Source organism: Pagrus major, chromosome 15, assembly GCF_040436345.1.
Source record: "Pagrus major chromosome 15, Pma_NU_1.0".
Classification (NCBI taxonomy): domain Eukaryota; kingdom Metazoa; phylum Chordata; class Actinopteri; order Spariformes; family Sparidae; genus Pagrus; species Pagrus major.
The window spans coordinates 7248115-7275981 of record NC_133229.1 but is presented as its reverse complement, the minus strand read 5'-3'; the positions used below and the strand labels follow the sequence as shown (position 1 = coordinate 7275981).

The following is a 27867-nucleotide window of genomic DNA, read 5'->3' as shown; positions in this document are numbered from 1 at the left end:
GTACATATTAAAATTATACGCTGATAAAATGTGATGCATTTCTATAAATCAACTCAAACACTGCATTATGTAAGTGAAACCTTAGGATCACCTTGACCAAAATTGGAATCTCTCCGTTTCTGTCTGCATCTTAAGTGTTTCTAAATGATGCCAAAAATTTGAGAAATATATATTTAACAGTTTAATGGTAAGTCAGATGCAGAAACTCAAGCCAGAGCCTCAGGCCATTGTTTCCAAGATTGGAGCCAAAATCATCCATGAGACTATGTTCTGACACAGAGGATCAACATATTTGGGGCTGAACTGTCACAATGAATCTGTCACTCTGAAGGAAAAAATGTTCCTAAATTGAGATGAGATACATGCATGCTCATGCACCCCTAACACACACTATAAGGTTCACTGACATTTTATTCTGTCCTGCATTTAATCATATTCATATTTGCATATGTTTTGGGGGTGTGTGTTTGTGTAGTCTCAGATGAAGATGAAGTCTTCGGGCGTCGTTGATGGAGGCTTGTTCACAGAGAGCTATTGTAACATCTGCAATGCCCAGCTCATCTCCGAGTCCCAGCGCACCGCTCACTATGAGGTGAGTCCGTCTCTGCTCACACAGCAACATTCGCACGAAAGAAAGGGGGAAAACAATCACAATTCTACTATCTCTGGTTGACAGATAGATTCCTGCACTGTGCACTTTGCATCAGCCTTATTTGTACCAATTTGTGCTTGTGCCGTTCAAAACACTGCTCATCCATTATACATAGACTTAATGCAGCATGGTAATGCTGGTTACACAAACAAACACACGCGCACACTTTGTGTTTAATGTTGTCTACCTCTCAGCAGACTCCCTGAGAGTAATTCAATGAAAGGCCATTAAATAATCAGCCCGGTGCATTATTTAACTAGCGTGTGTGCATGTGTGTGTATGTGTGCGCACGGGCACATATGCATGTACTGCATTGAGGTCGTCCTTGATTACAAGACACAATTGGGATTAACAAGCAGACTAATGAGGACAAGGCCCTTATCTGGAGAGAATTAACAAGGACGACGACAGTGTGTATGTGTCTGCACGCACGTGAACGTAATCTTATTCTGTCTCTCAACCCAAGTCTGTCTGCACAATTCAACGCTGTGTGTTTCTGTCGAACGGGCAATATGATCCACTGCTTGTCCTCAGTGTCACCCCTGACAAAAGGTCTCTGTAGAGGTCAGTGGATCAAGGAGACAAGACAAGAAAAAGTTTGGACTTTTGATTACTGCCAAAAACACCAGAAGAATATTTGTTAAATAAAAAGCTGCAGGGATGACACATGCTTCTGGGCTAAACCAGAAGTTAGCATCAATGCAGCAATTGTTCCCTCAATTATTTTTTTTATTTCAGAAAATAAGCTCTGTGACAAACATAAGTTTATGATACTTACATGTTTTGTTCAGCAAGAAGAACACCACTTTTATGATTTTTGAAGCATAAATGTGATTGACAGAAGTAAAAAGCTAACGTTAGGCTATAGATGAACTGCATCACGCCGCATGGTGAGTGTACAGGTTTTAAGGTTTGAGTTTGAATAGTCTGCGACTGAAGTTGACCTGTTAAGATGGTCTAGTGAGTAGATGAGTCTGCATGTTCACTGTGATGACGTAATGTCCCCGACAACCTCTGTAGTGTCATTTAGCCCCTTTTTAAAGACACTTAAACGCGTCATAATTCAAACGTGGGGTATTTACTGACGTATTTTATGCTGAAATTAAAAAGGTGAAAATCTCTTAAGCTGGTGTTTTTGGTCAGATGTCTAACTGAAAACCCATTAGAAAAAAACTAATTGAATTTGAGTCAAGGGAACAGGAAGTGCAGAGATACTATATATTTCCAGGTTTTAGGGCTCATTCCTGCGGCACTCTATAACTATTTCTAACTTTTTATTAGTAACAGCAATTAACAGTTAGCATTAACAGCTAGCTAGCTAACAACAAACTAACATATACACATGGGTGATTCACATTGATGGACTATAAGTGAGACGAGCGTATTTCGAACCCACAACAAAACTTCATTTTGCACCCCAGCCTTTTACAGAGTCAGTACTCACTACTGTCCCATATTGTCACAAATTAGTCCGGGCCTTATTTTTTTTTGTTTGACCAGACTGGGTCCGAAATAGTAATAACCTGGCTGGCCCAAACTCGACAACCGTTCTGTTTTTTATGCCTGACTCGAGCCTGACAGAGTTTGTGTATACTTGCCAAGCAGTTGTTACCATGGTTACAGCTTACCTGTTTACCTGATTGCAGACATGCAGAGTCTAGTTGACCGTGACTATACACATAGATTAGATCGACTAAAACAATATACACATATATCATGACGATGATCCCCTACATGATTTCTATATTTTTGTCCAAGCTCTACAAAGTAGTGATGTGGCTTGGCGTAAGGATGTGAATCTGATCATGTGTAAGTGAGATACATTCTGAACATGCACACAAACACACAAGGATGATGTGGCAGACATTTTTAATAGCTGTCCTTTGCCCTGTCTGTCTCCTCCAACTTGATTTGTCACTGGGAGAAACAGAGACTGAAGAGACGGAGAGACATGCACAGTCCATTAGAGGAGGGTGAGGGTCAGTGCAGGGTAACCATGGTGACACAAGGTCCCGCTTTTAGCCCATATCCCAGAGCCATCTACTGCATGACCATTTATACACCTATAAACACAAGCATACACTCAAGACACACACACACACACACACACACACACACAAGCACTGACAAAATGCATTAAAGTAGTCTGACAAGTGAGGAGGCAAGTGAGGTAGAGGGAGGGGGGCTTTCTTGTCCCGGGGGCAGAGGATCCAATCTAAGCACTGGAGCAGCAAGTACAGTGTCTTGTCAGAGGTAGTCGCTTTCTTTTTTTGTGCTGCTGAGCAGCCATGATATAGACTCAAAGTTACATTTCCATCTACAAAACTTAAATCCACAAATCATCTGGATTCAACAGTAAAGTGATCACCCTCAGGGGACTACAGCTCTGGATAAAGACAACTGAAGGCACTTTTAAATCACCTCCATCGCTCATAAATCAGCCAGGGATGCTCATGAGTATTGGTATTCATGCAAGTACTCGAATACGGAAATTACTTAAAATGCCCATCACTACAATCAATATTTTCCGCCCTTGATGCTTTTCATACACACAATCATGACTTGTCTCCTCGCCCTCTGTCATGCAGTAATGTGTATTTGATTGCACATGTGGCATTAAAGATACAAACTGTCAACACTTTCTTGGAAAAACTGCACCGGGGCTGGAATTTATAGATAATAATAGATGTTGTATCGTAGAAAGGAGAGAAGGTCAGAGCATGCCAATAAAATGCTATGTATGGAGCAAGATAGCTGCGTCAACCTTGTACACAAACACACACAGAGCTGTCTTGACACAAACAAACACACTCGCACTAATCTTTACCCTGCAGTGTGTCCAGTGATTTTCATTGTTCTGCATTAAAGCGACAGTTAGCAGCTTCAAGGACAGCTCACTGTCCTTCCACATAAACACTACTGTATAGTTCTGCTTATTATAGCTTTGTCAGGTGGGGCGACAACAATGCAGCAACGGGATATGAGTAAGCAACACAAAAAAAACATCACAAGAACAGTTATGCACATCTGTTCACCAAAAGCTTTGAATATTAGGCAGACTCATTCCAATCTATTATCTGTTTTCTCCTAATATATGAATTAAGGTTGGGGGAGAGCATGTCTGAAATTGAAAATCCTCATTGGGTAGCTGATTAACGTTTATTCATTTGAGTTTAAGAAAAAAACCTGTTCTTTAAATAGTTCTCTTACTCTTGTGATCAAAAACATTGATCTGAAGCTCAATTCTTCTTCTTCCTCTTCTTCTATAAATAGTTTTCTAATAAATATAGCAACTTCTCATCAGCCCATGTCAATTTCAGGCTTAAATGAACAACTTCCTTTAGCACTTGACAGTCCCACAGTGTACATGTGAAGTGAAGAGTCCTTAATCCCGACTCCCTTCCCCTGTCCAACAATCTCCCGCTGGCCTCCCAAAAAGCAGAGGCTGGCCCGGGCCATTAGTCTGCTAGCTGCGGGGCAAAATGTCTGCTAGCATCATCAGCTGAAACAGAGATAAGAGCTCGGAGGGAGTTGCCAAGGTGGAGTGACATACATTGATTTTTCTCCTCTTGGCTGACTTGATAAAATAAAACTCAGTTCACTGGCTGACACTCTCACCCTCTCTTTTTTTTCTCTCCCTCTCTCTCTCTCAGAGTAAGAAACATGCCAACAAGGTACGTCTGTTCTACATGCTTCACCCTGAAGACGGCGGACCACCTTCCAAGAGACTGAGGCCAGATAACCCAGTATGCTCTCATTGTGTGTGTGTTTGTGTCTGTGTTGCTTAACATACAATGATCCTCTCGCATGAATATTTGTAACTTCATTCTAACTACATTTAAACTAAACTAAACTAAATGGTCAACAGATTGACCTGTTTTTTTAGTGTAATCGCAAACTGAAGCGTGTTTTCATGACAAAAACGTGCATCGACTGGCCTCAGTCTAATCCTTCACTAGGCCTGTCCACACTCAGGCTTTTCCGCAGCAGCCAAGTGCTCACGGGAGCATCTGATCTGCTGTGTGCAGTTGTTGTGCTATAATTCTCCCAGGAGAGGTTGTGCTTTCACTGTGGTGCTTCTGGTAAGATTAAGTCGAGGCAAAGGCCACCAGAGCAGCTCTATATCTGACTATTGCAGGCCATGGCTAGGGAGGTCAGTGCATTACCAATGTTTGTGTGTCTGTATGTGTGTGTGTTTGAGTGCCGTAGGTGGGCCATTGTGTCTGTTTATTTCTAAGGCCCTGTTCTGCAATTGGAGCAAATGCTGAGGTTGCATCTGCATCCATCCGAAGCACAACTTCTATTTTGCTGAAAATTTCACTTTGTGTTTGTGGGTCTATGTGTGTTTGCGTCAGTTTGAGTGTGTGTGTCTGTGAAAAAGAAAGTTGATTGTAATAGACTATTGTGTGGAGGGAGCTTCACTATAGTACATTGTGTGCCCCATTTATCCGGCAAGCCTATAAATCCCGCATGGCACAGAACGCACATACACACGCAGTATACATACGCTACACACTCTGAGGACACAGCTGGTGGAAAAATAAAGCTTATCAAACTAACTGACAAATCTAGCTGTGCCAGAGAGAGAAAGGGCAGAGAAGGAGGTGGAGCGTCTCCAAAAACGGTGCAGCGCCAACAGCCGAGACCCTGGGACGTAGTGCGGGTCCAATTAGCTCTGTGCAGCGATGACCCTCTGTCCTCCACTGACAGGACATTCACAACAAAAAGAAGAGGGAGCTAAAATGTTTATCCCCAGTGTAACTGATCTCAGGTTGCACTTTATGAATAAGCAATGCAAAGTTTGAAACCCTGAGAAATAATGTTTGTGGCTGCAAGCAAACATCTTCAAAGGAAGCAGATTAAAGATCAAATCCATAAATCCAGCAGGGCAAAAGCACGAAGACAGATCTGGATTAACACATTTTAAATATAAGCAGCCAGAACTACCAAGCGGGGTAGAAGTCACATCTTCCTTAAACCATGTGTGCTGATATATCGATGTTCCTTGTTGGAACGTGATACCTTGTCTCTTTTACTTACCAGAACCTCCTTGTACCTTGTATTCATAGATGGGTTTGTCCCCTCACCATCAGATGTAGTGTGTCTCCATTATCACACCATTTCCTTTATCTATGGGCATCCAAAGTCTCTTTGCATATCTGTTACATAAGCCAAAAGTTTGAGATCCATTCAAGAAGATTCATAGCAAAAATTAAATCGATGCCGACTTATTAGATGAGGCCCATGTGATGCTCGAAGAGAGTTTTGTAGAAGGTGTTTATAGCTGTTCCTCACAGCCACACTCAAAGGCAGAGTGCAAAGCAGTCAGTCGGAGAGGAGTGAGACACGATAATTGCTTAGTATAGAAATAACAGTGTACATGTTAAGACAGTCTCTCTGAGGAAGCATTTATATATTGTTAAACACATCAAATATGACTGAAGTAATGGTTGGAGGAACAAAAAAGGAGAGCTGGAGAGAGAAGAGAAGCAAAAACGTATAAGAAAAAGCTTTACTCCTCTGACAGTAAAATTAATACTTTTGAGTTGTGGACAAAACAAGACATTTGAGGACTTCATCTTGGGCTTCGGAGACACTAACTGACATATTTTTTACCATTTTCTAACATGTTATGGACCAAAAGACTAATGGATTAATGGAGAAAATAATCAAAATATTAATGGACAATGAAAATAATTGTTAGTAGCAGGCCTTTGAAGCATCAAACTGAACTAAAAATAACAATTGCCACCACAGAACTATACCAAACTGAAACGTTGGGATGGATAAAACACAGTGTGAATCATCTCATACTTTAAGACTCTTGAAATGCTGAATATGTTTCTTAACACAAGCTGTACAATCGGATGGAAAAAGGTGATAAACGTGCACCATGCTTCAGACGCGCATAAAATACTGGAGGCATGTCGAGGGCACACGGGTTGACAAACACACTCACACATACTGTAGAGATATACACACCTGCGTCTCCATCTGTCTCCCTAAGTGAATAAGACATGACTCAGCCCCTCCTGGCTTTCACCTCATATGGGACACTGAACACACACCAAAAGGCTATATGCACAAACACACACACACACACACACACACACACATACATACATACACACATACATACACACACTCAACTCATCTACTGTATCGTACTGTGAGCGCCACAGCTAGCACTTTGTTCATAACCTTTCACACAGAGATATGACATTGATTATCTGACAGTGCTGGAGAACTGTTGTAAGATGAAGCTGATCTCCAGAGATGAAATTCTCACCATTCAATTTGGGATAAACTTTGCTTCTTTCACATCTTTCATCGTCTTCTTTTTTTTTTGTCCCCGGGGAAGTTTTGCACATCTTTACTCTGCATTTCATCTTAGTGTTTTGCCCCTCTGTTCTCGTAACAATTGACATGGTGCAGTCCAATGGGAGCAGCAGAACAGGCCTTTCAAGGAGTGAATCAAATGCCAGCCTCTACCCGGCGTAAAATGCCATGCCTCGAGGTTTGTGTGTTTGTGTGAAGGTGAGAGTGTTGTCATAGAACAAACATGGAGAAAGTAGGTCGTAAAGGTGCTCCCAGATGAAAGGGGAGGGGGGACTTTATCCTTTATTCTCCCCTATTCTCCACCGTGCTCTTTTTCTCCATCTGAGCAGTTTTCTTCTTGCGCAAAGGGCAAGAGATAACAAAATGCTTTTTTTCCCCCCTCGCCTTTCATTCTCCTTTAATGCTATATTTGCACCGTCGCTCCTTTCAATTTACACTTTCAGCGCTTCTTCAAACTCCAAATGAGAGCGTCTGTTTCCCTGCGCTGCTCCATGTGTATATTTAGCAATGTTTCCCACAGCGCCTCGACACAGAGCAGTAGGAGAAGTAAGGAGGAGCAGAGAGAAAGCAAAACAGAAGGAGAAGAAGATTAACACAGCTAATTAGGAGTCTATTGTTAGGTGCATGAGCAGGATGAAGCCACCCAAACACAAAATATTCTGCGATACAGACGTCACTGTAAGGCCCACATGCAGATTGTGCACACACACAAACAGGAACAACAATTGGGTCGCATGCAAATCAGCTCTCAACAGATGTGTGAGGTGCGACAGGTAGAGACAGTGAGCGACAAAACAGGGAGGAATATTGAAATGAGCAGCGGCAGGAATCTAGAAATCAAACGCGAAGAAACAGAAAGGTTGATGACTTTCAGCAGAGACAGACGACGGAGGGAAACAGTGAGTCAGAGATGCTGTTTATTGTTTAAAGTGGTTCAGTGGAGTGGCAGCTGTAATGAGCTGACAATTATTCACATGTCAGTCACCCACACACACATGAAATTGTTTAAAACTTTCCCCGCACTCTCACTGAATCCCTGGTGTAACATCTGTCATTGAGCGACAGGATTTGCGTCGCCTTCCTCCTTTCAAGTACGTTCTTCTTTGTGTTTCAGTCAAAGCTCGGTTGACTGCTTCTTTACTTTTCAGTGTGTTGTGACAGGTGAGACCACTGCTACTGTACGCTGCCACAGAGAGTCAGCTCAGCCTCTTCGTCCCGAGTCTAAAACCACACAGTCGTGGGACATCATCTTACTGCGGTTCATTTTCCTCATCCTGATGCAACGAGATTTGGGTAGAACCAGATCTCAGCAGCGCTGCCCATGGGGAGGGAAGATGTAGACAAAGTAGGCGAAAGGGGGAAGTGGAGGGGAAGAACAATAGTAGGAGAGGAGGAGCAGAAAGTACACATGAGGGAGGACCAGAATGAGGAGAGATGGTAATGAGGGAGCAGTGGAAATGTAGGTAAGAGGGATGGATGGAGTGAGAGGGAGTGAGACTCGTCCTCACAGACAGTGTGTCTCCCGCGATACAAGCATGAATAAAGATCGTGGGATAAATATAGATCAGCTTCTTTTTACATACAAACACATAAATATGCACTCATTTGCTACATGTGCAAACAAAGCACAATTAATGAATTTGTACCAACTGAGAAGGAAAAGGAAGTGAGTTACTGGTGGAGATGGAGGGGGATGGGGGGTGGGGGGGTATGGGACAGTTCAGAGAAATCCTTTAACATGATCACAGCAGGGACAGACATGGGGAAGGAGAGGAGGCGAGGCATAGCGGGGGAGGAGGAGAGGGGGTGGCGAAGGCCTGCCAATACAGATAAATATTTCATCCCACAACACACAGAGTCACTGAGACTGGTGCCCAGAGGGAGGGAGGGAGAGAAAAGGGCTGAGACTGAGGGCAAGGCAAAAAGACAAAAAAGCAAGAGAGGAAGAGAGGGATGGAGAAAGAAGGGAGAGAAGACGAAGAGAGGAAGAGAGAAGGATGGGACAGCTGAGAGACAAAGCTAAGCCTGGAAGGTAAAGGTGTCCTTAACTCTCACATCCGCTGTCTGTGATGCTAACCAGGGCTGGCATAAGACACACACACATACACACACACACAAACATACACACATGCATCCACAGAGACACGCAGCACACACCCACACACACAGATATGGTGTCGCAGACGCTTTTCTATTATTGTCCTCTCCCTCGCAGAGATGGAGGTTTCTCTCCTCCGACTCGACTTGACACCTGGACCAGAGAGATCGCTGGTGTGAAAAGGAAGAAAGAAGAAAAAAGAAAGAGAGGGACAGATGGAAGAGGTCTGCAAACAAACAGAAAGGTTTCAGATGAGGCAGCGACAGGGAGAAGAAAAGTGTGGATGAGCTGAGAAGGTGGAGGTTCAATGTGAGCAGCCTGTAGAAGAAAGAGACTCGGGAAACAGCTGGGAACGTGTAGAATGAAAATGTTGCATTGAAAGCGTGAAATATAACTCCTCTCTCCTCTCTGTTTCATCTATTGTTTGTTTTTTATGCTCTCCTTGTTTTATTCCATATATTTGAAGAACATTACACCTCTGTGTGATTAAGTCATACCTCTTTCCAAAACTACAAACATTATTATTCTGCTATAACTGCCTCCACACTTTTGGCAAGGCCATCCTCAAACCTGGCTGCTCCTATTCAGCCTCCAGAGCATTAGTCAGGTCAGGCAAGGATGCTGGATGATAAGGTCTGGCTCACAGTCTGTCCTAATTCATCCCAAAGGTGTTGGATGGGGTTGAGGTCAGGTCTTTGTGCAGGCTCACCAAACTTAGAAAAGCATGTGTTTGCTCTTGCTCTGTGCGTGGGGGAACTGTCATGTTGAAACAGGACAGGACCTTCCTGCAAACTGTTAATACAAGGCTGAAAGCACGAAGCATATCATTGTATGCAGAAGCAGTCTGATTTCCCTTAAGTAAAACTATAAACTCTCAGACTAAAAAGACACTTAGTGGCTCAGTTTTATATGTTCTGTACATTTTAAAACAGGTGTGTCAAAAGAGTTTTATCATTAAAGAGTTTTTAGAGTATTTCTCAGATTTTTCTGAACATTTTGTGCCCATTAAGACCCCAACCACACAGAGATTCGCTTCAAAAACGCCTTGGAAAAGCTTGTTTTGTGCAAAAAAACATGGTGCCTGTGGAGCGAGGCTGTGTGCCCAACTGGCCATCATATGTAATGGATGGAAAACGATCGAAAAAAATGAAAAAATATTCCAACTTCTAAAGTCTGCTAGAAAAATGTGGTGCTCGGTGCAAAAGAGAAGCAAATGCCAGGATCACTGAAATCATTACTGCTATTTTGGATGATTTCTGAATATTACTGGATTGGTATCATTTTCCTGACATGCAACCTACAGTGTATTTCAGCTCTTCTAAGTTTAGAAACACAGAAAACAGCTAAGGAGAATCAGCAATACTGCTTGAATTCTGCATGTGTATGTGTGTGTGTTCTTGTGTATTTGCATGTGTGGTGCGTGTGTGTTTGTTCATTTGTGTCAATCAGGCGGTTGGTCTTTTTGTTTGTGCTCCCTCTCTCCCGTGGGGAGCAACTCCCCCTCATCATTAGTAATGAACCAGCAGCGGTGAAGGGGCCAAGCCACAGCCCAGAGAGACAGATGAATATTTGATCAGCCTTCTCTTTGCTAGTGTGTGTGTGTGTGTGTGTGTGTGTGTGTGTGTGTGTGTGTGTGTGTGTGTGTGTGTGTGTGTGTGTGTGTGTGTGTGTGTGTGTGTGTGTGTGTGTGTGAGATAGACAGAGTGAGAAAAAGACAAAGCTTAGGAAGGTCGAGGCAAAGTGTACCTCTATATTTCTCATCTCCCTCCTGCCTCTCTCTTCTCACCTTCACCTCTTCCCACCTCTCTTTTCACATCATTCCTGTCTTCACCTCCACCACCCTGTTTTCCTCTTCACCTCCCTTACCCTCTCCTACCTCTCCTCTCCTCCTGTAGGACTGTGCAGAGACAGAGGTGGACAGGAACAAGTGCTGTACCTTGTGTAACATGTTCTTCACCTCTGCCATCGTGGCCCAGTCCCACTACCAGGGCAAAACCCACGCCAAGAGAGTCCGCCTCGTGCTGGGGGAGCCAACCAACCTACCCGCAGCCATGACCAGCCCTACAAACACAGGTATCTCACACCTTCTACCTCTGGGCTTGATTCTAGCAACGTGATCAAACCCACACATCCAACCATGCACTGTTGGAGGCTTGTCTCTTACAGCACTTGAACCGAGATACTTTCACAGCAATCACAGCAGTGGCCGAGTGTAAGCTGGGAGACAAAGAGAATAGAGTATTACGGTGATACTTTGAGCTAGCTGTTTTTGTCTGCGTGTCTTCAGGCCAGACTTGAAAGTGAAAGCTTGACAAGTCCAATCTATCAGTGTTCTGACTATAAACTGGTACTCTAATGATCAACCCTGTCAGCCCTAGTTGATCAATACCTGTATTGGATTCCAGTCTTGGTGTTTGCACACAGAGCCTGTCCTCACCAAGACCAAGAGTTATTTACCGTCTCACCTCTGCTCCCACGAGTCACTCATTCATTTTTCGGCGACATGTATCATTGAACTATTTTCAGTTCAAAGCATATATTTGTATCTGAAGTGGATTTGTACAGCTTTAGTCACGCCTCAGTCTAAAAAAGTCTAGCCTGGTTATCAGAGGGGAGGAAAAAGTGTCTGGTAAAGCTAACACGCCAGAGGCCAAAGGAGTAAAACTTTGAAGGTGAAGACAGCCTTTAATTTATTTAGGTCTTATGATTAATAAAAAATCTCTGAAAAAGTCAAAACATCCTCAAATTATTTTTTGTTTGTGCTCATGATTGTTTAAGATGAGCAATTTTTTTTTTTTAAGTGTCAGCGCTGGTGAGTCGTCTCCAGGGAAGCTTTACATAATGTGATTCAAATTGGATTCAAAGTGAAAATTCAAAGAGCCATAAACACACAATCACTACAAAATGGAGTGTTATAATCAAGCCCCTGAGTGACTTTTGCCAAACTTTGGCCTACTTTGGAGAAATGTCACTTCTGTACAGCCACTGCCATGGAGTTTGCACGGTTTTGTGACAGTGGGACCTGGAGGAAAAGAAACAAGAGAACATGAGCGAGATGAGAGGAAAGAGTGACCTGGGAGAGAAGAAGAAGATTTCAGGAGAGATTAAAGTCAAAAGTAGCCTTCATGATCACTCTGAGATGAGCGCTCCACAGAAGATGCACATCCAAGCTGACAGGCCTGCGCACGAATGGACACACAATCGTCAGAAACACACATAGGCAGGATGACTGATGCTTGCACGTTTGTGTGAGACACAAACAGGCACACTTAAACACACGCAAACATACACGCACACACAAAACCACACAGTGAGGACAGAGAAAGCAAAGGCCATGTGTGACGGAGAAGCCCTTGAGAGGTAAAGAGCAGAGACTGTACCTGTGTTCCCTCCCCTATCGAACAAACCACCTCCTCCTCCTCCTCCTCCTCCTCCTCCTGCACGCACACCATCACACACACTCCCTGCTCCCCACTCCGTGAAAAACACTTACTTCTGCTCCAGTGTGCAGAGATCACAGTTATGAGAAAAGAAAGGGTGGGAAAACAAGGGATGGAGAGGAAAAAACACATCTGAGGATCTCTCCCTGTTGTTGCTCAGCACGTGCCATTTCTTCCTCAGAGCCGTCAGAGCTCAGGAGCTTCACTCATGGACAGCCTCACGCAAACACACACACAAACGAGTGTTACACCAGGGATTGGATGGCCTTGTCTTTGAGATTAATAGCAGAAAAATGAAAAGACAGTAGAAGAGTTACAGGGTTGTAAGTGAGATTATAGTGAGGCGAAGGCAAACACAGGCGAAGGCAATGTGAGTGGGTGTGGTTGGTGAGATGAGCCGAGACACGGCCATAGATACAGTAACTATGTGAACAGAGCCCGAAGACACATCAAGGTATGAGCAGCCAATCAGCACGCAGGGGCTAGAGTCAAGTCAACACAGAAAAAAAAAATAAAAAATCACACACAAACTAACACACCTCACACTCATGGTCAATTCATGCCTGCACTTCATTTGTTATCAGTGAGAGGACGTGATGTGAGTCATTTTGGCTTGAAAGCACGTGTGAGTGGGCTTTTGTTCGTGATGTAAAATGTTTAAACATGCAGTATTGAGGCTGTGTAGTCATAGTCGGTAGGACTCATTGACACATTGTAGATGGCGTACCGGCACATTTGGACATGCCATCTGGCATCTGAAGCTTTCTCACACAATTTGGCCGTGGACCTAACACCCCCTCCCTGTGTTCAAATAAACAGTTTGAGCAGAGAGGATTTCTTTGATACACATACTGTACCTTACACACACCCGAGCAGCCTATTCTGGAGCTTCATTCATGCGCGCACACACACACACGCACACACACACACTTCAGCCACCACACAGTTTTTAAAGCGTGGACTATACGTTCAGTCCACGACCCAAACACCCACATGAAGCCACATACGCACAAACTCAGTCTTCGCAGCGTGAGCCGTGACCGCGTCCTGTGGACATGTCCCTGCCTGTTGGCTATTAATGGGCAATCACCATGGTAACCGGTGTCATGTCATGAGTAGCAGGTCATCTGGAAGTCTGCCAAATCTTTTTTGCTCACAAAGGAGAGGAGAGGAGAGGAGAGGAGAGGAGAGGAGAGGAGAGGAGAGGAGAGGAGAGGAGAGGAGAGGAGAGGAGAGGAGAGGAGAGGAGGAAAGATGAGAGAAGAGGATGTAGGTAAAATAAAAAGCTAAAGCAGGAAGGTTTGCGAGTACAATAGATGTGAGTAGAGAACCAGTTTCTAGCACTTGCAGACTGGTCCCTGGAGCGCTGACAGCTTCCTCCTGACCCTCATCTGTGCTCCACAGATGTGGCTTACAGCAGTCTATTACTCTTTACTCTCACTCTCAATCAGTACTATCTAAATCTAGAGCTTTTAAATGACCACATATGAGTGTGTGTAAGGATGTATTGGAGGTTTCATCTCTCTGTGTGCGTATGCATCTGAATATGAATGCATGACATTCTTATGTTAATGTAATCCATGAAAATATTTTATTTCATGTCATTTTTGCCTTAAAACTCAATTTGCATTTGAATGAATGTTAATATGCTCCCTCGCTCTCTTCTTCCTTCTGTAATCCCTCACTCTTCGCCTATCTGTTCACCTCTCCCCCCAGATTCCTCCCCTTCGACTCCAGTTCCCGCAGACCCCACGGCGTGTCCCCCTCCTCCCCCCGCCTTGCCCTGGCCCATGGCGGTAGTTGGTGCAAACGGCGGCAGAGAGGCGGGGAAGTACTGCTGCTTGTGTGGAGCCTGGTTCAACAACCCGCTGATGGCCCAGCAGCACTACGAGGGCAAGAAACACCGCAGGAACGCAGCCAGAGCACGCCTCCTGGAGCAGCTAGCGGGCAGTCTGGATGCCACGGAGAGCACAGGTCAGCTTCTTGGGCCCGAGCCCGACACAAGTGTCAAGAGACGGGTACTGGGGGTGTTACGACTTTGTACAGGGAAAGTCGATCAGGGGGAGATCACATTCGAGATCTGTGGCGGTGAGGGTGGACTGAATGTCCATATGCCTTTTATTGTGGTGTGTATTTCACAGATGTAATACAGAGGTAAGCCACACCATTAACTCACAGATAAAATTAGCAACATCCGCCAGTTACTGTAAAGATTCACATCCACCGTATATGTGGACACAAACATGGGTTCTACTGCTGACTACCTGTCTTCTTTGTCCTTAAAGCATACTTTGTGTTTCCTTTCCTTTGATCAACCACCCCTACAGTCACAGTGTTCATCCAGTAAACAATTAATGTGATACAGATGGTTGGAATACCTTCTTAAAATTAAAATTTAGATGCAGAATTACAAAGTTTTATAGTTCTGCAGGAGGGCCATAATAAGACTTTCCTAGATTAAAGAGGCACTAAACCACTTTTATAGTCTGTGGGTGCATCCGGGCTGGGCAAATAATCAAATTTTATTTTCAATTTTGGCTTCCAACGATCATTAAAATAAGTTCAAAGAGATAAAACGATTATTATGCCGCATTCGGTTTCTGCTTTTTTTGTCTTGTGTTATAAATCCAGCGCACCGCTTTTCTTTACAGCGGGGCACTTTCGACCCTCCCTAAAAGCCAAACTCACTCTCGGCCAGGTCATGTATAGTTCAGCTTACTGCAATTAAGGGAGCCATTGTTTGCTAAACCTGGTCAAGCCAGCCGTCACTTGGATTTTGATGCGTGTGTCTATCCCTGCTGCTATGATACCGATGACAGGAGCGAGCAAAAAGGATGAGAGTCCCAAATCAGCAGTCCTTTCTCCCATTTTATATAGCAAATAAATATGACAGTATAATACACTTTGTACATTAAACAGGTCTTTATATTTATCATATATTATTATTATTATGATTATTATTATCATTATTATACAGATTTTTTGTTGAATAATGTTTGAAGCTCAACGAAAAAGCTGTTTTTTCTTTAAAGTTCAACAAATGTCTGATGTTTCCAAAGTTAATGAGTGATCTAAATAATCAGGAATCTCAGGATCTCAATTTTGACTAAAATAATCGTGATTGTGATTTTTGCCATAATCGAGCAGCCCTAGAGGTCAGCCTCTGGCGATGGCTGTTTATAGCAAGCGTTTTTGGCATTCTAGCGAACTTCCTGTCCGTTATGCAGTTAGCAATCCCCTCCCCTCTTTCTGCGTCACCACATTTGCACGACTCCTTTCTTTTTTTCTGAGGCAGCTCTTCTTTTCATTTCTCATTCCGCCTCTTTGTGGAATTATTTGTCCCGATTGTATAAAGCGGGTAGGGATACCAGAAAGTTTCTTTGCTCTCTTATTGCATGAGCGGAGGGAGGAGAGACATGGGTTACTGACCAACACTTTGAATACAGAGCTATTTAACACTTATTTTAATAAGAAAATAACACTTACAGCAGCTTTAATTTAATTTGTGGCTCTGAAGGAGCTTTGTGAAGTATGAGAAATTAATGAAGTGGCATTATCCGGAGATCACAGTTCAAACTCCATCTTGCAGTTTGAAAGACATGGACCTGGTGGTTTAGGTCCAACAAAAAAAAAAGAAAAAACCTATCAAGTTACATATTGTAACTGCAGAAGGCAACATGTTTGGAGCTTGACGCACAAACAAAATCTGGATATCTCTGCTGAATCAACTCTGACCATTGCTTTTGGAAACTTTCCCCAACTTTATGGATACGTAAACTAAATCACTGGAGTACTCTTTGGAATGCTATGGTTGGACTCTAAGCCAGAAAAATAACGAGTTAGCTCATCCATCATCCCAAGCAAATATTTGTCTCTCCCCAATTAACTGCGTATCTCACATCTAATTCATCATCTGTTTGTCGCAGTCTGACCTTCCCATGTCAGTTGTCTGGGTTCACGGCCTCCTCATGTTACAGCATAGCTGTCACACTTAGCTAGCATTGCACTGTGTCAAACTCTCAAAAACAGCTATGGGGCCTCTGTTGGCATGTTGCATATAGCATACATACATAGTGCGGGAGCTCTGGCAGCTAAATAACCACACATTACACGCTTTTACATCTGCTGAGGGTTTAAACATGAGTCTCACTCAGACTGAAGGATTAAAAAAGAATTTAGGGAAGAGGTTCTACTGACATTGATTCTTACTGTACATTATTAATTGGTAAAACTGAGATTAAACTACAGTTTTGATAGCGAGTCCTGGGTATTAATTACTGTGTTTCTCGCCTTTTATTCCTCCCTCCTCCCACGCAAACACTTCCACATACAAATGTAGCAGTAAGAGGACACTGATTCACATGCTTACACACACATTACTGCCAGAAGGGTATTCTAATGAAATTATTAATAGTATCTGGCACAGAAAGTGCTTTTTCCTTTTCTGGTTCCTATGAGTGATATCGTCCAACATCATCCCACTGCAGCACGCAGCCCAGCATGCATACGAGCGCCACACAACACCTCTACCGCGCACACACACACACAAGTGTGACGCCACCACACACACATGCAGATCCTGTGTGAGCCGAAGCCGTGCCGTTCGCTCTGTGCTCCAGGTGCCATGACACAAACCATCATCTCAAGAAGCCAATCATATTAAAAGCATGAGTCATGTTGCCGCCTACACTGGCTCAGAGGCTTTAAGAGGTGTCATGTTGGATATCGTCCTCCATCCACACACTGTGACCCAGATCCCACAACCTCAGCTGTTTTTTGGGTTATTTGGACTCAAAATTTCAGCATATAACTACAGAGCACATTTAAAATTGAAATATAAAATGGACATTTTTAAAAGTCAGATTTTCCTTTTCTCATATCAGAGATAATCACACTCAGCGAAGAGTGACAACTCCATGGCAAAATCTATTACCCGTCTTCTTTTCAAGGGCAACTGGTCTAAGATTTCTAAGTGAGCTTGCTGCTGACGGGATCTATTATATGTGCCATCAATCAAGTGTTTGTCCCAGCGCCTTTCGTCTGAAACACTTTGTTCATTACAATACGTCTCCATCGCCAGTGGTCGCCTGCTCTTCAGATCGACACATTTTCATCGGTGCAAGTTTCTCACATCTGATTGGCTTTTATCACCACTTCAGGTGTGAAGTCACAGGTGTGCCTGGTGTAATCTCGGGAGGGAGGGAGGGTCGAACGAAGCGGCAGCTGAGCAAAGAGAGAGGGGGGAAGGGGGAGAAATGAGAAATTCGGTCTCAGCCAAGTGCAGATTCATCTCTGCCTTTTTGTCCTTCCTCTCCCTTTGTGGAACTGTTTTCTCTTTACATCCTTTTTATCTTTTTCACACCGCCTTCCTGCTGCTGTACTCTGTCTTGTGTCCTTGTTTGTTGTTGCTGTGGCTGTTTTGTGTGTAAATGTGTGCGTGCACACCACTAGGGGCTCTGATCTCTTGTCATGTCTCATCTGTCTTCCTCATTAGCTCCCCACAAGGCACAGGTGAATTATTTACACACCAATATTCCTTCTCTCTCCAGACTGTGGCTGTAGAGTCTCCCTTGCTGTATTATCTGGTTGTGTCCTATTGATGATACTGACCTTTGCTTGTACTTCATTGTACTGCATATTCTCTCTTTTTAACTCCCCCCTCCTCCGGCCCCCCCTTTCACACTCTCAAAGACCGAAACGTATCACAAAATCCCCATGACATTTTTATCGACATTGTTTCTTACTCTTGAATTTTTCTGGTGTAATTGCGCAGACAGGGCACAGGGGAGAATGTCGTTATTTTCTACGGCTAGGTGCCAGACAAAACCCTTGGAAAAGGATTATGGAGGTGGACAGAGTTTCAGTGGGGGTGGGTACTGGCAAGGGATGGAGCCCGCCTGACTCAGCTGTGTCTTTACATAAATCACGACAGGGGTAGAAACCCCTCAAGACAGAGCCAGAGCACTGTGTCTTCTCTCAGGAGACTCTGTAGAGAATTAGAGGCGGTGAGATAAGCGTCTAGGACTGTAGAGTGTGTCTCCGTATGTGTGTGTGTCTGTGAGGACCCCAGGAGAGGGTGAGGTACCAAAGCAGAGAAAATTGTGTGTAATTGATGACTGTGCCTGAGTTGGGAGACAGAGCTGACCTCCTCTCCCATGAGACAGCACGCACTGTGACACAGTCCCACAAGCAAGCAGACATACATGCACACATAAACAAGATATATTGCAGGCACTGTAGACCCACATACAAAGTACAAAAAGATAAAGTAGGTCTTCCATCAAAGCTTGATATTTCTTGAGTACCGACTTAAATGTGGCTGTACCATCAAGTATCATAAAGTGTCAAGAAAATTGGCATCTTAGGCTCGTTCACTCATTTCCTGATTTGAGTCAAAATACCTTCCTAATTAAACAAAATAATCTTTTTTAAATTGGTACTAATAACAATGAACCACTTGGTCCCTGGGTACCACATAATGACCGCCAACTTCTCCTGATACTCAGGATGTGTAGAGACCAAATTTTACTAAATATTGTACCATGTATGATTGCATACATGATGATAAACTTGGCCTTCACCTTTGACATCAGTTCCAATGACTATGTGTAATGTGAAAGGGGCGACTTGTAATGAAAAATCGACAGCTTCCTGTCTCCACTCAGCTCAACAGAGCATTTTAGCATCTTTCAGCTCATTGTTTTGGTTTAACAGCCTAACTTTTGTGTTTTGCTTCACTGCTCTCATCAGTGTTGTTTCCAGTAGCAGGAGGCAGCTGTTTTCACCCACTGAATGCCACCTGCTCAACACCAAATGGCAGACAAAATTAGCCACTAGCTGGTGGAGCAAAGAATCAGATATTTTCCTCCGTAATTGGGAGTGTTCAACACATACTTGTCAGGTGGGCAGAAACACATCTCCAAATGAATGCTAATTACCAGCATGGCTTATATTCCTGTGTGTGTGTGTGTGTGTGTGTGTGTGTGTGTGTGTGTGTGTGTGTGTGTGTGTGTGTGTCTCGTCATTGCAATTGCTTATTTCGTCACATTCAATTTTGATTTTATTGCTTCTACAACGGGTGAGTAGGCTAGGTACTTAAATCCATCGATGAAGTAATGTTGATGTAGTGACATGATCCCAAAACGGTACAGGGTGTTTTATTTTGAAAATTGACCAGATGCACTACGCTGTTCCTGTGTGTGACTTCCTGCCCGGCACGATCTGCTCTGTTCAGCTTGACGTGACTGCAGTCCGTCTCCGTCAAAAATAGACCCACCGTGTATTCTCCGTAGAGCAGAGGGGAGATTCTCGGACGTTTCTGAGACGTGCTGTGGCGCAGCTGGTAGAAACATGAGCATTGACTAGAATGGCCTCGATCAGCTCTGGCAACCGTATCACGGCTGTAACATGGCCATGCCAGTCCCGGTGGAATCTAGGGGTCACACTGCTAAAATATTGAACATGCAAACCATAGACAGTCCTTGAATTGATATTAAGGATCCATGTTCCCATAAAAACTGAAGATTCCTCTTCATTCACCTCTTTAATTCCATACACAGTATCTACTGTATATGTGTATGTATACATGTGCCATGAAAATTGTCTTGATAAATAATCGTAATCTGCATGCATCAGGTTGTCTTGATGATTCTTGTCTTCTAATAGAAACCTTCATTAAGTGCAGAATGTCCCAAAAAAATATTCAATACAGTGATATCCCTGCAGCTGTGGTCTTAACTGGTATAAAAAAAAAAATCTCCTGAGAACAAGACAAGACCGAGTAAAAATCTGGTCGATTTCAAGACGAGACCTCAATCTCCAAAAATTGGTCTCAAGATCAAGCCCAATCTCAAGTACAACCACACCGCCATAATTACTGAGTACTCATGTAATAATGTAGGAAAGACTATTGAATACTCATGAAAGGGAAGGTTAGCATGTTGATGGGTGTTGCAGCTGGTGTGTTTACATGTGTTCGCCATATCGATTTTACATTTGTCTATTTCATGTTTGCACCTTGTGTAAGTGGCCCCCAAGTTGTAAAAAAAAACAATTATTATAACTGCTTAAACAATGATGAAATAAGGAGTTTGGCGTATTTAGTTGAATGAGAAAGTTTTAAAGCATGATGTTAAAGCAGGTTTCTAAACTAAGGTGTTGAAAAGTTTTGTTGACAGGTTTTGATATCAAACTCGGTTATCATTTTGGCACAGATATCAAATAGTCTCATTACCCATCCTGAATATAAATATATTCTTATGAACTACCTTTAAGAATTATTAATCAGTTAAGATGAGACTAAGAACACACATAAATTAATGAGCAGAGATGAAAAATACTAAAGAATCTGGTCATTTTATTAAAAAGCCATAGTTCATGAAGTCTGTTTCCTGTGTATTATAATTCTTTGTCTAAAACAGATGGCCTCGCCAATTACTGTCACATCCACCGCAAAACTAATTAGTCTCCCTATAAGTCCTTCAAAGTTTGTTTCTTGGTAAAATTCCACTCAAAATGATTCTCACCCAGTGCTCAACCCCCCTCTGCTATGGTATTTGTGATATATTCCTGTGAGACGAACTGTCAAGCCTTTGCTGCAGACTGTTGGTTTGATTGCATCTCGATGGGCTTCTTTTTGGATCCAGTTCCTTTTTAATCTTGCAAAGCACATGGTAAACTAATGGTGTGCCATAGCACAAAGGCTCCAGGGTAGTAAGAGCTCTGTAAACTATTATCCTGCCTCCATGGTGAATGAAATTATAGATGAGTACCTTACACTGAGATTCCCAGTTGCAGTCGTCTCACAGGAAGGAAGTGGAAAATGGAGGAAAATCTACCATGAAACGATCCATATGTACATTGATGTTCAGAACACACGGCTCAATTCCTCCCTGAGCATCTGAAAACCATCCCTGTATTTAACCAACAGTGCTCATGTAACACTAGACTTCACAAACGTCAGAGCTGACCACTACCTGCAAACCCTCTGAGACTCACAAATTAAAGGTAAGAGGCTTGGCAGAGCTATCTAATGAAACGAGCCATGAACATTACACTCCAAATGGTTCATTATTGTAGCTTGAGCCGAGGCACAGATAAAATATATCTGACTCTAAAACTGCAGGAAGATGTTATATTTCTTGCAACAAGGTTCTTGAAAAGAACATAATTTTGTCTTTTATTGCATTTTTGACACACATTTAGGCGTCTCCGTACCAGGGGTGCCAGCGATGCCAGAAGACTCTGTGCATTAAACGACAGCCACAAACAGCTCCACACCCACTGCCTGAGCTCATCTCACCCCCACTTTTCTCTCTTCCTGGCATATCTTCTTGTGTAATTAACAAGGCTTAGAGCACCCTCACAAATACTGCTCATGCTCACAAAAAAAACCCACATTCACAACCCTGTGCTGCATGCTGTCACTTGCACACACACTCTCCCTGCATGTAATTAACATGGATTAGGGCACAGTGTTGTCTTATGCCAGAACTGCTTTATTAACCAAAACACAGTGTGTGTGTGTGTGTGTGTGTGTGTGTGTGTGTGTGTGTGTGTGTGTGTGTGTGTGTGTGTGTGTGTGTGTACGCACGTGCGTGCATGAAATGTGTGCTCGAAAGCACATTTTCTGGGACAGACACAAACTGCAGCATACTGTGCATCAGTGTTACTCGGTCAGCCAGTGGGGAGGTGACATCAATCAGGCTAAAAGCAGGGAAGCTGCCTTTGTGTGCACACACACACACACACACACACACACACACACACACACACAGGCACATAAAACACACTTAATCGTGTATACAACAAAAGACCTCTTTGTGTAATCCTTGCGGCAGTATAGAATTACGTTGAAGAGAAAGGGAAGGAGAATGAGAGACTTATCATTCCTTTCTTTTCCAAATTATCTCCTCTCCAATTAATAGCCTTTTCATTAAGGGAGAACAGAATAATGACATTTTGGCAGAAGAGGGTGTACTATCTCTCTTTTTTTCTCTCCTACACACACAGACTTCGTTATTAGCTCCTAATAGATTCAAAATATCAACATTTAAGCCAAGACTGTGCTTACTCCAGGCGACTTATTCAGTCGTGGCTTTCTTGTAAATGACTGCTTGTCCTTAATCACCTCTGAAACAGACAGAGCGACTCGGAGACAACAGGGAGTAGATATGCCACATTATGCAGCTCCAGCCCAGTATAAATGACCTCCCACCACTCCCTAACTGTATTACAACTTCATCTCCCAACATACTTCACCAATTACCGCCACAGAGGGTCAAAAGGTGATGGAATACACAAGACAACTCATAAATCTCAAGGACAGTAATGACAGCAGAGAAAAGGGCACCCACACGCAAGCAAACATCAGCCGATTTCAGTCGCCACTCCCCGAATTATATATTCATTGTCAAAACACGTACATGGAAAAGAAAGGCACAGACATGGAGGGGTTGAACATGGACAGGCTGCCTGACTGTCTTGTCACACAACCTTGAAGCGTCAAGGTTGTTCATCTCTGATCTGAGCAAAGTTCTGCAGAGACGGCTCTGCAGTGTGCGGAAACAAAAATAGCACTTCATGGCATCTCTGACAAAGAACACGCAGCCAATTATGTCACGCTGCTGATTGCCCCATCCTCGTCGAATCAGAGAGAATCTTCCTCTGCCCTTGTGGAAGAGAGATTTTGAAATCAAAATCAGTGCTGCCACTCTGTCGTCAGCACATGTGTAAGAGGGAGTTTTTTGGGGGGTGGAAACACGCGTCATGTTTTCTCTGTGATCATCAAACCCCGGCATGCATTTTACATCACTGCTGCAGTGTGACAACTCATTATCCTTAGCATGTCTCCGTCTCCTTCATCTTTTGATGCATCTTATTTTTCCTTCTTCTCACCCGCTCTGTCTACCTAATCCTCCGCCCAACCCTCTTCACCCCACTCTGTCAGGATCTCCATCCTCATCCATCTATTTTTGGGTGTTAATCTCGACCACCTGCAAACCCTCTAATTAGTTCACATCTGTGTCTGAGCCCCACCATCTCAAGCATGCATTCACCAATACAATACAAATGTGTGCATGTGCAGAGCCATAGACAGTGATGCACATGTACACAACCTTTTCTTCTCACCCCCAGTGTGTCCTCATTCTTCGTCTTCAAGTTCAAGTTTCACAAGTACCTTCACACACACATTCACACACGTGCATGAGAAAGCAGGAGAAGGCAGTGATCTCAGGATCTAAAAATGTAACTGGCTTTCTCCTAATGATTACTCTAATCAAATCCTTTTCCAGATGCACTCTAATTAGGAAAATTACCCTGCACTGCAGAAAAATAACGCTTTTATTTGGTGTCAGTTCAGATTTGTATTGTTTCTCATGTCGGCCTCATTGCTACTATGGCTGATGATGATGATGACTTTTAAGGTTTTTTATTAACCATATTTATTGAAAGTGTTCTCACAGTAACCTCTGTACTTGTGTGTCTGTGTCCCTCCAGGGCTGCGTAGTAGTTATTCCTGCAGTGTCTGCAGTGTGGTCCTCAACTCCATCGAGCAGTACCACGCACACCTCCAGGGTTCCAAGCACCAGAACAAGTGAGTACATACATGGACAGATTCATAGTCAATAAAATCCTGAAAGAGAGAGACAGTGCGTAACTTTCCAAAACAGAAAATCTGATTAGCACCCGTTAGCAACACAATAGACAACTTTTTTGCCTCTACTTGTCATTCTGAAGTAAGTACTGGTTGCACAGTCTAATGGCTGCAGTAAAATTGACACCATCCACATATAGATCAGTTCCCTATCAACCTCGCTTTCAATAAGCTATTCGGCCTGCCCACCGCAATAATGAAAGTTGCATTACGCAACCAAAACAGGAAGAGAGGAAACTGCACACTTCAAAAGAAAAGAACCCCGCTGGTGGAGGAGGTAAAAAGGGTGAAGAGGGAAACAAGAGTGAACAGACGGGCATTCACTCAGTGGAGAGCACCGGTGTTGTTTCAAGGTCTGTTTGCCCTCTGATATGTGTTTTCCCTGAGTAGCAGGACTTGAGACAGTTCAAAACTGGCATTCTTTCTACTAGGTCAGTAAGTAAACCTGTCTACTTGTCAACACAACCAAGTGTTTTATTCTTCCTTTTTATTACACTGAGATCAGGGTTTCTACGTCAAATTGGGACTCTTACAGTCGTTTTCCCTGCTTTGGACAGTAGCCAGGCTGCTAGCGATAGCCATGTTGCTTATACTGTGTTTGCAATAGTGGCGCCAACAGTTGTACCACAGGGAAACAGCGAGTTGAAAAGTAGTCTTTTTCCACTTTAATCATTTTTCATGTATACAAATGAGTGCAACAAATGAAAAACTCTCTGAATGTGTGAGAGCTTATCCCCACTACAATTCATTGTACTGAGACTAAGAAGAAGACACAAAGAGAAAAGCACTCACAGTGAGAGATAAGGGAGGCAGTGTGACGCTACAACAACAGGCTTTCCGCCTGCGTGCGTGTCCATTTGAAACATGTATTAACATTTCCACAATCCTTTTCCTGTCCTGCCCCATAGAAGTGATGCATATGATGTCACACTATGCAGATGTTGCCACCAGGGTACATCCACATGCAGGGCAATGGCCAAGTAACTACTGCATTTCCAAATTTTGCCAGCTGCTCAATAGATTACCATTGGGGTTTTTTTTGGCTGTTAAGTGAAGAAAATCCTTCAGGACCTTGCATGTTTCATCAGCATGTGCCTGGTATTGGATGCCAATATTGTGCCCTGTTCAACTGCACAAACAAGTTGAGTAAGAATTCAAGTAAAAGTTCAGTACAGACTGCTGAGGGCTGAAGAGAACAGGCATGGCCGGCATTGGTTTGTCATTGGGAAGATTCAGGTGGATTCAAACAGTCAATTTTCTTGGAAACATTTTGTGTTGTTGCAGCCAAGAAATTATACTGCATTGTTTGTGGATGATGGCAGAGGGAAAAGACAGAGAAACTGAAAGTCATTCTGGGTAGCACTACTTGCAAATTACAGCACATACTGTTTGTATTTAGATGTTTTGATGATCATGGGGCTTTACATTTTTAAATATCTGATGAGGGGGGCACAACCGACATTCACTGGATGAAATTCATTCATCATTTACATATAAGCCATGTAAAGAGATGTGGAGCAGACTGAGCGCAGCGTAATGGAAACAAGGTTATTTATAATGAAGAATGAAAATCGCACGATGAGGTTTGGTCATTTTCATCATTGATTTCAGAAAACGTAATCACAGCCGATGTGAGGGAAATTATACCCACCAGCAGGAAGTGAGCGCGATATGGAGCACTTACATTTCATGCATTTATCATGAAATGGCTCAAAGCATTGCCATAGGCGATTTTGTGGTACGCGGGCGCGTGTGTGTGTGTGTGTGTGTGTGTGTGTGTGTGTGTGTGTGTGTGTGTGTCCATCTATGCATCTCTTTGTATTTAAAGCAACATCATGGAAATTCACTGTGTTATAAATTGAGTGTTTGCCAGATAAAAGGCTGCTTGAGGATATAACTTTGTTGTTGGGGCTGTATCTTCTTTCTTTTTCCGAGAGTGGAGACACTTCAGCTGAAAGTTCTGTATTTATCCACCCTAGAGCATAACTTGTCTGGACACCAAACTTCTGCAAACAAGTTAACTCTGAGACAGAGAGTGGTGGGTGTAGTGAGAAAAACAGCGGCAATAACAAGCAGGAGAAAAGGCAGAGAGGGAAGAAGGATGACACAAAAAGCAAACAAAAGAAATTATTTTCTTGTGGCCAACTTCCAAATGCTGTTTTCCACTGGTCAGTAAGGAGTAGATGATTTTTATTATTATTATGGGAACCATCATGCATGCTCTGTTGACTATATAGACTGTGGAGTTACGTAGAAAGAAAGTTCCTCCATGAAATTGCTCACATCAAGGTCATGGATTATCTTGAGTAACCGGGTCATGATTTCTGCAAAGAGACATTGCTGTTGAGTTTTTCAAATGTATTTTTTGTTTGTGCTTTGAGCACCACAAGCCGAGCAGCAAAACTCTGCAACTTACACCAGAACAGTCTACAGTAGATGGATAAATAGCACTACATGGAAGAGAAAATAAATATATTTTTGATTATGGGGTAAACTGTCCCTACAAGATACATTTTTGACATGCAGTGTTATTTAACATGGTTTATTTAAAGACAATTCTTGATATAGGAGTTAACATAAAGGAAATAAAAAAACGAGATTTGTGTATATCTGAGTGACGCCAAAGCTAGAGAGGAGGCACAGACGTAAAATTGTGGATGGGCTGAAAACGGTGCAGCCTACGACAGTTAAGGGAAAGTTTGACTCAAAACCCAACGTAAACTTATTTTTCTCTCCCCCAGAGTGCTATCAGTCCATTCAGAGAGGTTGGCTGAGGTGCGGAGATAGCAGCTCGGGACTGGAATTTGGTTTATGGAGATCAAAGCACCAAAAACTGACATTCAAAAATTTCAAACAGAATTGAAAGGTTACTTGATGTACTACACAGAAGCTGGTGTGATTAATTTTTCTTTGTTAGCAGAAAGATACATTTGGCAGGTGTACTTTGATAGAAAGTTCCTAGCAAAACTTCATGACAAGGTTTGGTAATTACCATAAATGAGTGCATGACTGTATTTGGAAAGAGATGTTGTTGAGTAGGAGGGGAATATATTTTATTGTGTTTTTGGATGAGACAAGAAGGCCATTAACTACTACATGCCACTAAGCAAGATACTGAATGCCTAAAAACAGCTCTTCCTTCCATCTAAGTCAGCAGGGATAGGAACATTAGCTAAACCCCTAAAGAGTGTGATTGTTGAGATGTGTAATGTCTCAGCACAGAGGCTGTATATCATTTAAAATGGCAGCTCATAATTCTCTCCATCTGTCAGATTTACTGTCGTAAAGCGGAAAAGAGGGCAGACACACTGAAAGAGTCATCTTTATGAGAGGGTAAGCAAGACTGATAGACACAGGAGAGACAGTATGCACCGGACACCGAGAGACAGATGGGAAGTGAGACGCAGTGAGACAGAAAGACAAATTGTGTTTGAAAGGCAGGCAAAACAAATAAAATAAAAAAGGGCAAAGAGATGGAAAAAGCCCAAGACAAAGTTGATCAGGAGAGACAGATGGACGTGGAGAAATGTAGTAAAACAGACAGAAACAGGATTTACTGGAGACGGAAAGGTGCAAAGAGCAGGATAAAAAACAAAAAATGCTGCAAAAATCTCCTCAAATTGAACTAAAATGTTTGAGCCAGAGAGATAAAGCGCAGATCTGGAGTTTACATTGAGGTGAA

The 27867-nt window shown here is 43.0% G+C and overlaps 1 protein-coding gene across 1 annotated transcript; it reads left to right on the top strand.

Moving 5' to 3' along the window:
* The first annotated feature begins 481 nt into the window (after positions 1–481).
* LOC141009703 (zinc finger matrin-type protein 4) lies at positions 482–26905 on the top strand. Its single transcript, XM_073482392.1, has 6 exons — positions 482–592; positions 4306–4398; positions 10985–11162; positions 14246–14503; positions 24029–24125; positions 26863–26905. Exons 1-6 carry the CDS (start codon positions 482–484, stop codon positions 26903–26905), a joined length of 780 nt encoding a protein of 259 aa, XP_073338493.1.
* Positions 26906–27867: the final 962 nt, after the last annotated feature.